The following is a 13,745-nucleotide window of genomic DNA, read 5'->3' on the forward strand; positions in this document are numbered from 1 at the left end:
CTGGATACGCTCTTCCAGTCCCAAGGTTGTGCCATTCGGTGGTTGTAAGAATCTGATATTAGCAAGGGCAATAAATATAAAACATAATATATTGTTCTATTGGACAATTTTAAGGGCAGTATAAAGATACCTTAGCTGTAAGGTAGAAGATTTGTGATTCACTTTTTAATTTCTGTGTGCTTTTTGTAAAATATATTCAGTATCTTTTAATTTAAAAAAAAAAACCAAGCCAATTTTTTTAATTAAAACAAAAAAAACCCAAAAAACCATATTAAATTATAAGTGGAAGAAATGACAGATGTATTTAGGGGAGAATGGAGTTTATTTATTAAATACTGGAATATTCGCTTTCAGGACAATATACAACCGTTTTCATTATTTTCTCCTCTACGTGTGTGTGTGTTTCCCTTCTTCTTCTGAAGGTACTGATATTTTATTTATTATTTTTATTTATTGATTACACTTTTATACCGCCCCAACTCGTGTCTCTGGGCGGTATCTCTTTATGGCAACTCGAAAGCTTCGTAGAGCTTGTATTAGCAATCTGAATATTTTGTAATTTATAATTGTATTATTTTAAATGTTAAGCTGGTCTAAGGACCGTAATAAATTTACTACTACTACTTATGGCAACTAGGAACATAGGAAACTGCCATATACTGAGTCAGACCATTGGTCTATCTAGCTCAGTACTGTCTACCCAGACTGGCAGCAGCTTCTCCAAGGTTGCAGGCAGGAGTCTCTCTCAGCCCTGATTTGGAGATCCTGCCAGGGAGGGAACTTGGTACCTAGATGCTCTTCCCAGAGTGGCTCCATCCCCTAAGAGGAATATCTTTGGGTGCTTACACATCAAGTCTCCCATTCATATGCAACCAGGGCAGACCCTGCTTAGCTAAGGGGGACAAGTCATACCTGCTACCACAAGACCAGCTCTCCTCTCTATGTAGGAATATTTTTCTTCTTCTTGTAAGATTTATTGTACTTCTGTGAATATGCAAGTTTTCCCTAATAGAAAATCATCATCATCATCATCATCATCATCATCATCATCATCATCATAAGAGCCTGAAAAGCCCAGACACTCAGAAGCATTTGGCCAGAAGGCCCCCTAAGTTAAAATACCATCTCTGGCACAGTATGGGAGTTGTCATGGGCTCGCATCTAGGGGGCTGCCCCATGGATCGGGCCATTTCTTCCACACTACCGTGCACCTCTGTGCCCTTTGGGAGGAAACCAGCCACAATGTAAAGTGAGCCATCACACACCATGAAAACTTTGTGTAACACTGGGAACCTCAGCCTCTACAACCCCTATGGCTTAAAGGTAAAGTTGTGCCATTGAGTTGGTGTTGACTCCTGGCCACAACAGAGCCCCGTGGTTGTCTTTGGTAGGATACAGGAGGGGCTGACCATTGCCTCCTCCCGCACAGTATGAGACGACACCTTTCAGCATCTTCCTGTATCGCTGCTGCCCAATACAGGACTTTCCCATAGTCCGAGAAACATACCAGCGGGGATTCCAACCGGCAACCTCTTGCCCTCTCGGCTGGTCATTTCCCCCGCTGTGCCATGAGGTGGCTTACCCCACAAAATCTCTTGTCCATCCAACCGGCTGCCAGTGACTTGCCAAAGGTTTTATTTCAGCGTGACCAAGACCTTTCCCAAACGCGTCCCCCCGTGAGTCCGACCCCCGGCAGGCAGACACCCCCTCACCTGGCCCCCACGAGACCCTGCAAGTAGGTGCTGAGCGACGGCAACAATTTCCAGTTGTCCGTGCGGATCGCCACCCGGGCGGTGTCTTCCATGCTCTGCACCGCCAGTAGGATGTGGTACCCGGGTGGCAGGGCCATGCCGATGTTGTAGGAGCCCGGCTGTTCTGCCAGGACGTACCTGGCCAGGTGGCCTTGGACCAGGCCTCCCAGGGCCGGGGGGGCCACCGGCCAGCAGACCAGGCTCTCGGCACACATTCGGTTGCCGCCGGGGTCAAGCCGGTGCCAGAGGGCACGAAAGAGCTGGCCCAGCCGCTCCGAAGGCCAAGCCGGCACAGCCAGGGGCACGAAGAGGTCGGAGAAAGCCACCTCCAGGGGCTCCATCTGGCTGCAACGGGTGAGGCCCTCCCGGGTCGTGTACAGGGCGGAGACGTCGAGCCGGGTGGGATACGGGCAGCGCGGCCGGATCGCCAGGGTCAGCGTGGGCGGGGGGCGGCCGGCGGAGAGGCAAGGCACGCACATCTCCGGCACTGGTTCGTAGTGAGCGTCGGAGCAGACGAAACGAAGCACCACGCAGAGCAGGAGGTCGTAGGGGGGGCCGGGGGGGCCGGTGTGGAGCAGCCGGTAGGTCAGGCAGAGCGGCGAGGGGGGCCGCGGCTCCAACAGCCAGCGGCAGTAGCCCTCCACGCTCGGCTCGGCGGAGGGGGCCGCCGGCACATGGCCGCCGGCCGGGACCCGCTGCAGCCTCAGGGGGCCGCACGCCGCCGGGTGCACACTCAGGGCGGCCACAAAGCTCTCGCTGTCGGCCACGACGGAGGAGGAGAGCGTCCGGGCCTTGACGGGGCCCCCGGGGGCCAGCACGGCCCGGAGCTTCTCCTCGGAGAGGTTGGCCAGCAGGGTGTAGTAGAAGCGTGCCTGGTCCCGGACGTCCATGTCGGCGTGGCCCCGAGAGACGGCCTGCAGCAGGTCCATCAAGGGGGCCGAAGCCGGCAGGGGGCAGAGCCGCATCAGGTTCCGGCAGACGCTCAGAAGGGTCTGCCCCGAGCGCCAGTCCCCGAGCTGGCCCGAGGCCACCAGGCGCCCCAGGAACCTCAAGGTGCTCCCTTGGGAGAGGTCCTTCTCCTTGGCCAAGCGGGCCAAGACCTTCAGGTGCCAGCTCAGCTCCTCCGCTCGGAGCGGGGAGCCCACAATCAGCTCTTGCAAGGCGCGGGCCAGGGCGGCGGCCCAGCTGGGGTCCTCCAGGGCCGCCCAGGCCTCGTCCAACAGGTTGATCACGTGCGGCGCCAAGGCACCGTCCCGGCGGTAGAGGCCCAACAGGCACCGGGTCAGCTCGGCCATGGGCTGCGTCCGTGCCCCGAAGTACCGGGCAAAGAGGAACGCCGCGCGGAAAAAGAGCCGGGTGGCCTCCGGCCCGCCCCGCCCGGCCACCAGCCCCCCGAGGGCCAGCACGTGGTCCAGGAGGTAGCCGGCCCCTCGCTCGGCGGCCGGGCCCTCACTCTCCACGCACACCAGGCACAGGAAGTTGAGCCGGGCCAAGACCGTCCCCTGGTCCTGGAAGAGGCCGGGGAAGAGGCCCGAGGTGGCCCGGGGGGTGAGGAGCACCGGCAGGGCCTCCTCGGCGCCGGCGCCCAGCGGCCGGTTCTCGGGGAAGTGGAGGAGGCAGTCCAGGTGGAAGAGCCTCACCGGGGCGGGCACGGCCGGGTGCTGGGCCAGGCCCACCAGCCGGCGGAGGAGGAAGGCCTCGTCCTCGGCGGTGAAGAGGCTGTCGGTGAAGAGGGCCTTGAGCTGCAGGATGGCGTGCAGGAAGGCCACGTCGGCCAGGCCGAAGAGGCGCACCAGCTGGGCCTTGAAGAGGGCTGGCGACTGGGTGCGGACCACGCTCACGGCCTGGGCCAGGTGGCCCAGGAGGTGGCCCTGGGCCGCCGGGGAGAGGGCGTAGGAGCTCTCCAGCAGGGCCGAGACCACCGACTTCAGCTCCTTGAGCTCGCCCGGCGGGGGCCGCAGCAGCAGCCGCTCGAAGGCGGCGGGCGAGAGCGCCGGGGGCCGCCGCGTGGCCTCCCACACCAGGCCCTCGCTGCCGGCCAGCAGCTCCCCCAAGGAGCCGGGCCCCCGCTGGGCCAGGAGCAAGATGGCGTTGCGCAGGGCCAGGCTGTAGAGGAGGGTGTAGGCCTGGTGGGCCGGGGAGGCCTCCTGCTGCTGGAGGGAGCGCAGGATCTCTAGGCGCCGGGAGAGCAGGCCCGGGTAGCAGAGCTCCAGCTCCCGCAGGCACTCGCAGGCGGCCGCCCGGACGGGCCGCTCCGCCGGGCCCCCGTGCCGGTCGTTGAGGTCCGCAGCCAGGTGGAGCAGGAGGGAGAGGAACTCGCGGGAGGCCGGGCAGCCTTCCCCAAAGGCGTCCAGGGCCACCAGGACCGTCGCCGCGGCAAACAGCAGCTGGCACCGCAGGCCCGCCTGCCGGGGCCCCGCCTGGGCAAAGAGCGAGAGCAGAGACGCCGACGCCGCCCGGCCCGCCTCGGCGTCGGGGCACAGCAGAGCGGGGTATTCCAGGAGGAGCGTCAGCATGGACACCTGCAAGGGAGGAGCGGCGGCTGTCAGGGCATAGGAAGCGGCTACCTACCGAGTCACACCCTCGGTCCGTCGAGCTTAGGATTGTCAGCACGGACTGGCAGCGGCTTCTGCAAGGTTGCAGGCCGGAGTCTCTCTCAGCTCTGTCCTGGAGAGGCTGCCAGGGAGGGAACCTGGGACCTAGATGTTCTTCCCAGCGCGGCCCCATCCCCAAAGGGGAAGCTCTTACATCTCTCCCATTCAAATGCAATCCAGGGAAGACCCTGCTTAGCAAAGGGGACAGTTCAGGCCAGATGTTCCCCCGACCACCTAAAAAGCCCTGCAGGCAGGCTGGCTTCTCTCTTTCCCCCATCCCTGCCCTCTCTCAACTCTCCCCAGAAATCAAGACTCAAGTCCGCTGCAAAGAAAGATGGGCCTTTTTGCAAGAGCTTCTTTTGGAAAGACCTCGTTCCTCAGAAACAGGAGAGATTAATTCATGGAGGACAGGTCTATCGATGGCTACGAGTCCGGTGGCTATAGGCCAGTCTCAGACCCAAGATGCCTCTGAGTCCCAGTTGCAGGGGAGCAACAGCAGGAGAGAGGGCATGCTTTCAACCTCTGCCTGTGGGCTTCTCAGAGGCATCCGGTGGGCCACTGTGCGAAACGGGACGCTGGACTTGGATGCAGTGTTTCTTCTAACAGGGACTCCCAGATGTTGTTGACTACAACTCCCAGAATCCCCAGCTGCAATGGCTGTTGCTGCGGGATTCTGGGAGTTGTAGTCCACAACATCTGGGAAACACTGCCCCACACCCTCAGCCGTGAGCCCCACATACCTTGACCTGCTCCCCCAGCTTCTCATTACGCAGATCTCGCAACAGCTCGGCGAGAAAGGTGTCACCGGCGCCGTGGGTCAAGAGGAAAGTTGTGGGGCTTGAGCGGAAAGAGGCAATGGTGCTGGCCCAGCCTTCTCCAATTCTCGACCCCATGGTGGTGAAGACAGCCTGAGAAAGAGGGGGGAAAGAACACCAGAAGCCCGTTCAGACAGGACGTCGTACGAGTGTACGGATGTCTAGACACTTGGACACATGCTTGTGCGAATTACTGGACCTGTGTTCCTTTTCAAACAGAACCTGGGCACAGGCCATCTCAAACAGAGAGCCAGCGTGGTGTAGTGGTTAGAGTGCTGGACTAGGACCGGGGAGACCCGAGTTCAAATCCCCCTTCAGCCCTGAGACTTGCCGGGAGACTCTGGGCCAGTCGTGAATCTCTCAGCCTAGCCTACTTCACAGGGTTGCTGTGAGGAGAAACTTAAGTATGTAGTAGACCGCTCTGGGCTCCTGGGAGGAAGAGCGGGATATAAAATGTAAATAACAACAACAATAACAATAATAATAATTGGGAAGGACTCGATGTCTGGATAAAACAAACCAGTCAATAACACCTGCCTGACTGTGTAAACAATAAAGAAAGAAAGAAAGGCAGAGACAGGAAGCGTGCCTGTGTTCAAAATAATGTGTGAATAACCGTACCCATGGACAACAACAACAACAAATATTTATATACTGCTTTCCCACAAAAGTCCCCAGAGAAATAACAAATAACACAGAGAAATAACAAATAAATAAATAAGATGGCCCCCTGTCCCCGAAGGGCTCACAATCTAAACAGAAACCTAAGACAGACATGCTGTGCTGGGGACGGATAGGGCCAGTTGCTCTCCCCCTGCTCAATCAGGAGAATCACCATGTTAAAAAGGTGCCTCTTTGCCCAGTGAGCAGAGGTACAGATTCTGTCCTTGTGTTCACTGTGCACCCTGTGCCCGATGTAAGGTCTGGATAGGACCACCCCAATTTTGCAGCCACCCTAATTCCGGTGATGATAGTCATGATCTTGGTTCCATTTTGTTCACCCCAGACGGCCTCCCTATACCCCTTATATGTATCTCAGAGACCCTAAATAATTAGCCATGTATTATCTGGCGGTTCAAGTTGCTGTTGGGAGCTATTGCGTGGGGTTGGTCATTCTGTGGTATGCTGTCTCAGCAAGTATTCCTATTTATTTATTCATTTATTACATTTATATACCAGCCCATCCAAACGGCTCTGGGCAGTGCACGGCAGCAAAAATAAAACCCACAAATCGGACATTTTAAAAACAGTCAAGACAAAATTAAAAAAAAACAGTTAAAAACCATTAGCAATTAAATTTTTAAAAGCCGTTTTAAATGCAGAGATTGCAACTCAGTGAGGGAGCTCCCATTTAGGGTGAGCTGTTCTTGTGGGCGCCAGCATGACTTGTCTCCTTTGCTAAGCAGGGTCCACCCTGGTTTGCATTTGGATGGGAGACTATATGTCTGAGTGCTGTAAGATATTCCCCGTAAGGGATGGGGCCGCTCTGGGAACAGCACCTGCCTGCTTGCACGCAGAAGGTTCCAAGTTCCCCCCTGGCAGCATCTCCAAGATGGGGCACTGAGAGATTCCTGCCTGTAACCTTGGAGAAGCCGCTGCCAGCCTGGGTAGACAATACTGAGCTAGATGGACCAAGGCTCTGACTCAGGATGTGGCAGCTGCCTATGTTCCACCTGCTCTGCATGCATACAGAAGCCCCCTGATTAAATCCCTGTCAGGGCTGGGTGCGTGTGTGCGGGCGTGCAGGCAGTGTTCCTTCTAACAGGGATTCCAAGATTACTACAACTCCCATAACCCCCAAGCAAAAGCCAAGGCAGCTAGGGATTCTGGGAGTTGTAGTCCACAACATCTGGGAATCCCTGTTAGGAGAGAACACTGTGGGGGGAGGCCCCTGTTTGGAACGCTGCTGCCTGCCAGAGTCGGCAGTACTAACCCAAATGGAGCCAGGGTTTGACACAGCCTAAGTTTGCTATGTAATCCCAGTTGCAGGGGGATGTCGGGAGCGTGGGTTTGCTTTGGGGCAAGAGGAAGCGAAGTGCTCCCATGGGGTCCCCAAAAGGGCAGGGACAGGCACAGGCTTGCTCTTTTGGGGGCCGCGTCCTACGGGGAGGAGTTCATATTCCCTCCTGGGCGGTCCCTGGGGAAAGGGGGCGGTGCCGCGCGACTATATGGGGCTCCCTGTCCTTGCTGTGGGGCTGGGGGAATCCGATCTGTCCTGGGGGTGGGGGGAGAGACGACCCCAGGGTGCTGCTGCGGTGCGGCGGGGGGAGGGATGCACCCCCAGAAAGGGAGGGGGGAGAAGCCCCCGGCCAGCCACCTCCCGACTGGGGTCGTTGGAGCGAGGCCTGTGCATGCAAGCAGCGGGGTCTGCGCCCCGCTGCTGCTGCAGGTGGCCAGAGGGTCTCCCCGAGGGCGTGCAGTCGTGCCCGCGGGGCCCAGCCAGCCAGGACATCCGCCAAGGCTGCTTTCCCCGCCACGCACGATCCAGGGAAGCCGAGCTCTCCTCCGCCCCTACCTGCCCGCCGTCTCTCCGCCAGAATTTCCCGGGGCTGCTGCGGCTCAGCTGATCTCCGCTCCTCCCTCCTCCTCGGGCTGAGTTCCTGCTTCCCCTCCCGACGATCCCACCGGCCGCCGCTAGGGGGAAGCCGAGCCGCGGTTGTGGCAATGCAAAGCGAGAGGGGAAAGTGGAAGAGCTAGTCGCCCTCGTTGCATTTGGGGAGGGGAAGAGGGAAGAGGGTGGGGTGGGGGAGCAAAATGGGGCCCTGGCTCAGTGGGGGAGCGTCTCCGTGGCATACAGGAGGCCCAAGGCTCTGAAAGTAGTGAGGAAGCCGCTCTCTGCACCTGCTCAGAGGCTGTCTTGTGGTTGAAAACTCTGCCTATTTAGCGGCAGAGGTGCACCTAGGTAATTGTGGAGCCTGGACCTAAAGGCCTTTGGAGCCCCGCCCCCCAGCTGCAAGTTCAGCATCACCCCCCTACACCGTGCCACATGCAGTATTTTTTCACACGTGGCTTCTGGAGGGCACAAACAGCCACTGAACTCACAAGAACATTAAGAAGAAAAAACAGGCCTATTTATGCCAATATGCATTAACAGAAACACTCCAACACACAACTTAACATTTTCCCCGTCCCACAAATGTCTTTCTCCACTCACCCCTCTGACTCTAAAGCAGTGGGCACACTTGCACAGGCCGGTGCAGTGCGGCCTGCCCAGGACAAACTTAAGAGGATTTGGGGGGCCCAGGGTGTGTGGAGGCCCTGGACTTCGGCCCGGAAGTCCAGAGGTAAGCAGTGGCGTTCTTTGGAGCGGACCTCCGGGCGGAGGTCCCATCCCCTGTAGGCCTGGGGTGGTTGGGTGGCAACTTAAAATGCTGGCCCACTAATTTGGGCTAACTTGACAAAGATGAACCTTTTAATGTGGTGATTCTCTTTATTTAGCAGGGGGAGAGTAACTGGCCCTATCCACTCCCAGCACAGTGACTGTTGCTGGTGTCTGTCTTATGTTTCTTTTTAGATTCTGAGCCCTTTGGTGACAGGGATCCATCTTATTTATTTATTCTTTCTCTGTGTACCACCCTGAGCCATTTTTGGAAGAGTGGTCTAGAAATTGAATGAATGAATGAATGAATGAATGATGATAATAGAAGAAGAAGAAAAAGAAATAGAAAAAATAACATAATACAAAGATCTACAAATTGAAATTGAAAGACTGTAGCAGAAAACCAAAATAATCCAAACAATAACAACAAAATACAAAGATCTACAAATTGAAATTGAAAGGCTGTAGCAGAAAACCAAAATAATCCAAACAATAACAACAAAATACAAAATAAAAAGATCTACAAATTGAAATTGAAAGGCTGTAGCAGAAAACCAAAATAATCCGAACAATAACAACAAAATACAAAGATCTACAAATTGAAATTGAAAGGCTGTGGCAGAAGAAGACCAAAATAATCCCAGTGGTAATTGGCGCCCTGGGTGCAGTCCCAAAAGACCTTGAAGAGCACCTCAACAGCATAGGGGCCACAGAAATCACCATCAGCCAATTACAAAAAGCAACTTGACTGGGAACAGCCTATATTCTGTGACAATATCTATAACAATTGACAATAAAATCCAGCCATCCCAGGTCCTTGGGAAGGACTCGATGTCTGGATCAAACCAACCACTCAATAACACCTGTCTGACGGTGTAAACAAGAAATAATAATAATTTAAGTGACAGGATTGTCCATGCAAAATGTGGTCTCTCTCTGTAAGTCAGCGGGAAGTAACTTATTCAGAATCTCTTCTAAAAACGATTGGTTGATCAATTGATTGATTGATTAAGAGCCGTCAAGTCAGTGTCGACTCTTAGCAACCACATAGATAGATTCTCTCCAGGATGATAATCTGTCTTCCGCTTGGCCTTGAAGGTCTCTCAGGGGTGCCTTCATTGCTGTCGTCACCGAGTCCGTCCACCTGGCTGCTGGCCGTCCTCTTTTTCTCTTTCCTTCCACTTTCCCCAGCATGATGGACTTCTCAAGGGAGCTGGGTCTTCGCAGAATGTGTCCGAAGTAGGATAGTTTGAGCCTGGTCATTCGTGCCTCGAGTGGAAATTCTGGATGGATTCTAAAAATGCAATACAAAAAAAGTCTCTCTAGCTTTCCCTGAGCATGTTCTGGTACAAAAGTAGTGCACTGCAGCTTATCTGGTGGGGGCGTCAGGGACGGGGTGTACGTGTGGTGGTGGGGGGTAGCAGCAGCCAAAAGGCCTTTAGGTCTGGGCTCCAAAACGTACTTACTTACTTACTTACTTACTTATTTATTTTATTTGACATATTTTTATACTGCCCCAAACTCAAGTTCTAGGTTCACCTAGGCGCACCTCTGGGGCTAATAATGCCTCTGTTTAGCCGAGGTTACCGAAAACAGAGTGGTCTCCGCGGTTGGGAGAAGAAACGAAAGGGCTGCTCTCGGAGGCTTCAGCAGGAGTGCCTCTGGGCACGTGCAGAATGCCTCGTCTCCGCCCACAGGCCTCCCAAGGCCTCCGCAACCTGTTCTGCAGAGACCTGTTACCCGGTACCGCTCTCTCACCCCTGGAAAGGGGCAAGGCATGCCGTTTCGTGAACTGTTACTCAGCCTTTACTCAACGAAACTCCGACGTGTCGGCTCTTGCCACGGCCTCGCTTCACACCCCAGCCTAGACATCGCTGCGATCCAGCTCCTCCGTTAGGTGTTCTGGAGATCTTATCTAGGGGCCTACTCTCTCTCCCCAGAATAGCTCTCGGGCTCGATCGGAGACAGGGAAAAGGAGCACCCCTACCTACTTTGAGCTCCTGCCAGCTTCTATTCCCCCCCCCCCCAATGCTATCCTAACACCTTGGCAGCAAGATCTTAGAGGAAAAGGTGCCTGCCAGGGTCTGGCAGTAGCCGCACTCTGTGTCTTCAAAACGAGACCCGAGTTCAAATCCCCATTCAGCCATGAGACTTGCCGAGTGACTCTGGGCCAGTCACTTCTCTCTCAGCCTAACCTACTTCACAGGGTTGTTGTGAAAGAGAAACTCAAATATGTGTAGTACACCGCTCTGGGCTCCTTGGAGGAAGAGCGGGATATCGAATGCAAATAAAATAAAATAAAATACAAACTGCCCTGCTAGGTCAGGCCCAAGAAGGCCCATCTAGTCCATATAAAATGTACAAACAAACAAACAAACAAATAAAATAAAGTTCTCAAAGCAGTTTACATCGAAACAGCAAATAAAACAAGATGGCCCTTTGTCCCCAAAGGGCTCACAATCTGAAAAGAGATATGGGGGACACCAGCAAAAGCCACTGGAGAGATGCTGTGCTGGGGTCGGATAGGGCCAGCTGCTCTCCCCCTGCTCAATACAAGAGAATCGCCACTTTCCTTTTTGCCCAGTTAGCAGGGGGATGAATTTAGATGGGTAAATGTCATTTATGCAACAGCCTTGGCTTAGAAGGCTGCCAGCACGAGGTCTCCAGGAGTCGACAACGACTCGAAGGCACAACTTTACTTTTAGGCGAGAATTATCTCTCCTTCCCACCCCCAAACATGTCCCGTGAGTTTAGCAAGAGACCCCCTGCCCCACTTCCCAGTCTGCGATGCAGACTGGCCAGTTTCACAAGCCCGGTAGTGAGGAAGCAGCCCTCTGCACCTGCTCAGAGGCTGTCTTGTGACTGAAAACATGTCTCAGACTTATCTCAAGTCCATATGCACCTGAGATGAGCAGAGGTGGGCCTTGAAGACATCCTGGCCCTGGGGAAAGGAGAGTTGGTCTTGTGGTAGCAAGTATGACTTGCCCCCTTAGCTAAGCAGGGTCCACCCTGGTTGCATTTGAATGGGAGACTAGAAGTGTGAGCACTAGGAGAGATTCCCCTCAGGGGGATGGAGCCGCTCTGGGAAGAGCATCTAAGTTCCAAGTTCCCTCCCTGGCAGCATCTCCAAGATAGGGCTGAGAGAGACTCCTGCCTGCAACCTTGGAGAAGCCGCTGCCAGTCTGTGTTGACAAGACTGAGTTGGATGGACCAAGGGTCTGACTCAGAATATGGCAGCTTCCTATGTTAGATGTTACAAAGTGAGCAGGCTGCAGAGGCCGATATATAAGGGCTCAGACCAAGCCAAGCTCCAGTGGTTAGCGATCAGAAGAGCTGTCTGAGTACCGGTTCCCCCGACTTTGCTTCCCCATTCTTGCCTAAGCCCAAGCCACACGCCTGGCAATTTGTACCAGGACCTGTTCCCCAAGCGGTGTCTGCCCACTTTGCCTTTGGGATCCAGCCCAGGGCAAGGGCAAGGACAGGAACAGCATTTCCCAGCAAGAGACTCACGAGAGCATCAAAACAAATTCCCTCCCAGCTGGGACAGAGAACGGGAAGTGGGAAGAGAGGAGGGAGATCAGTTCTCTGGGCCAAAACAAAATTTTGCAGTAGATCCCTGGTGAGGGGGCACTCCCCCCCCCCATGACTGAGCCAGTTGGTCCATCTGAGCCAGTTCCCATTGAATTAAATGGGGCATACTCCCAGGGAGAGGGTTATAGGATTGCTGCCAACCGAAGAAGCCCTGTGGACACCCATGCCATGATTTCAACCCCTGCTCAGAGGGGTGGGTTTTAAATCACCAAACTGGATACAGGTGCACACCCACGATCACACAACAAATTATTGGTCGGTGCAGAAATCCGTATTTACTTTCTTTTTTAAAGTTTAAAGTTTCTAGTCCTCAAGGGTGAAAGGATCATGTGTGTGTGTGGCTACGAAGCATCATTCCTGATCCCTAGAAAGCGTGCTTTCCAGGGGCCAGGGATGCCTCCCTTCTCCTCACTACAACTTGCAGAAGACCTGTCCGTAAGTGCTGCCCATACAAAAGTCACCTAATTTGCAATTTTTAAAGTTTCTAGTCCTCAAGGGTGAAAGAATCGTGTGTGGCTACGGAGCACCATTCCAGACCCCCTAGAAAGCGTGCTTTCCAGGGGCCAGGGATGTCTCCCTTCTCCTCACTATAACTTGCAGGAGACCTGTCGATAAGTGCTACACACACAAAATCCAGCTGATTTGCCATTTCACGTGCAGGTTCGGAAATGCAACTTCAAGGGAATCAGACTGAGGCCATCATCTTCACGGGGCAAGGTGTGGCGACAGCCACCGCAGGAGCAAGCGGAGATTGGGATTCCTTCCTCTTGACCTCGTTTTGCAACCCGCAATTCCTTCCTCACTTCCATTTCCTTTCTAATGATACTCCTCTTCGCGATCCCCAAGGAGGGGGCGGCCAGTTTCACTAGTGAACCTGGGTGAGGCCATCCCGGCCCGTGGAGATGAAAGCGGGGGCAGAGTCAGCCAGCAGAAGCGCACGGCGGGCTGTTATTAAATTAATATTAACTGGGACGCAAATAACTGTGGGCCGCCTGCTCCGGTGGAATCCGGCACGTCGCCCCGAGCCGGAGCCTAGAAGCAGCTTCAAAGAGAGCATTCCAAGTTCGCCAATGGGCAGGTTGGCACACAGCCTGCTCCAGATTCACGCCAGGGAAACGGAGGCACCAGGAGCTCCCTCAAGGAGGGACTAGAAAGAGATGGAAAGCGGTGGGTTCTTGTCTTTCGCAGGAGGAGAGCAACTGGCCCTGTCCACCCCCAGCACAGCATCCTTCCAGTGGCTGTTGTTGGGTGTCCCTTTTTAGACTGTGGGGCCTTCTGGGACAAAGAACCAGTTATCCCTGCTCTGTGGGCAAAGAGGCACCTTTTAAAAAGTGGCATTTCTCTTTTATGCAGCAGGGGGAGAACAGCCGGCCCTCTCCATCCCCAGCACAGCATCCCTCCAGTGGCTGTTGCTGGGTGTCCTTTGTGCGCCTTTTCAGACTGTGGGGCCTTCTAGGACAAGGAACCAGTTATCCCGGCTAAATGGGCAAAGAAGCACCTTTTTAAAGTGGCAATTCTCTTTTCTGTAGCAGGGGGAGAGCAGCTGGCCCTCTCTATCCCCAGCACAGCATCCCTCCAGTGGCTGTTGCTGGGTGTCCGTCTTTATGCTTCTTTTTTCAGATTGTGAGTCTTTTGGGGGCAGGGGGCCATCTCATTTATGTATTTATTTTTCTAT

At 54.6% G+C, this 13,745-nt stretch overlaps 1 protein-coding gene across 1 annotated transcript; it reads right to left on the reverse strand.

Annotated features, from left to right (window-relative positions):
* Nucleotides 1–303: 303 nt before the first annotated feature.
* On the reverse strand, nucleotides 304–7,792 carry AP5B1 (adaptor related protein complex 5 subunit beta 1). The gene is made up of 3 exons (XM_053277885.1): nucleotides 7,676–7,792; nucleotides 5,086–5,253; nucleotides 304–4,273 (listed from the first exon to the last, which is right to left on the reverse strand). Exons 2-3 carry the CDS (start codon nucleotides 5,236–5,238, stop codon nucleotides 1,709–1,711), a joined length of 2,718 nt encoding a protein of 905 aa, XP_053133860.1. The 5' UTR covers nucleotides 5,239–5,253; nucleotides 7,676–7,792; the 3' UTR covers nucleotides 304–1,708.
* Nucleotides 7,793–13,745: the final 5,953 nt, after the last annotated feature.

This window comes from Hemicordylus capensis, chromosome 14 (assembly GCF_027244095.1).
Source record: "Hemicordylus capensis ecotype Gifberg chromosome 14, rHemCap1.1.pri, whole genome shotgun sequence".
NCBI lineage: Eukaryota > Metazoa > Chordata > Lepidosauria > Squamata > Cordylidae > Hemicordylus > Hemicordylus capensis.

Excerpts from the sequence above, each read along its gene's own strand:
- AP5B1 (XM_053277885.1), bottom strand. The coding sequence starts at position 5,238 with ATGGGGTCGAGAATTGGAGAAGGCTGGGCCAGCACCATTGCCTCTTTC. Across the intron at positions 4,274-5,085 it reads AGCTGGGGGAGCAGGTCAAG|GTGTCCATGCTGACGCTCCT; the intron begins GTATGTGGGGCT and ends CCTCCCTTGCAG.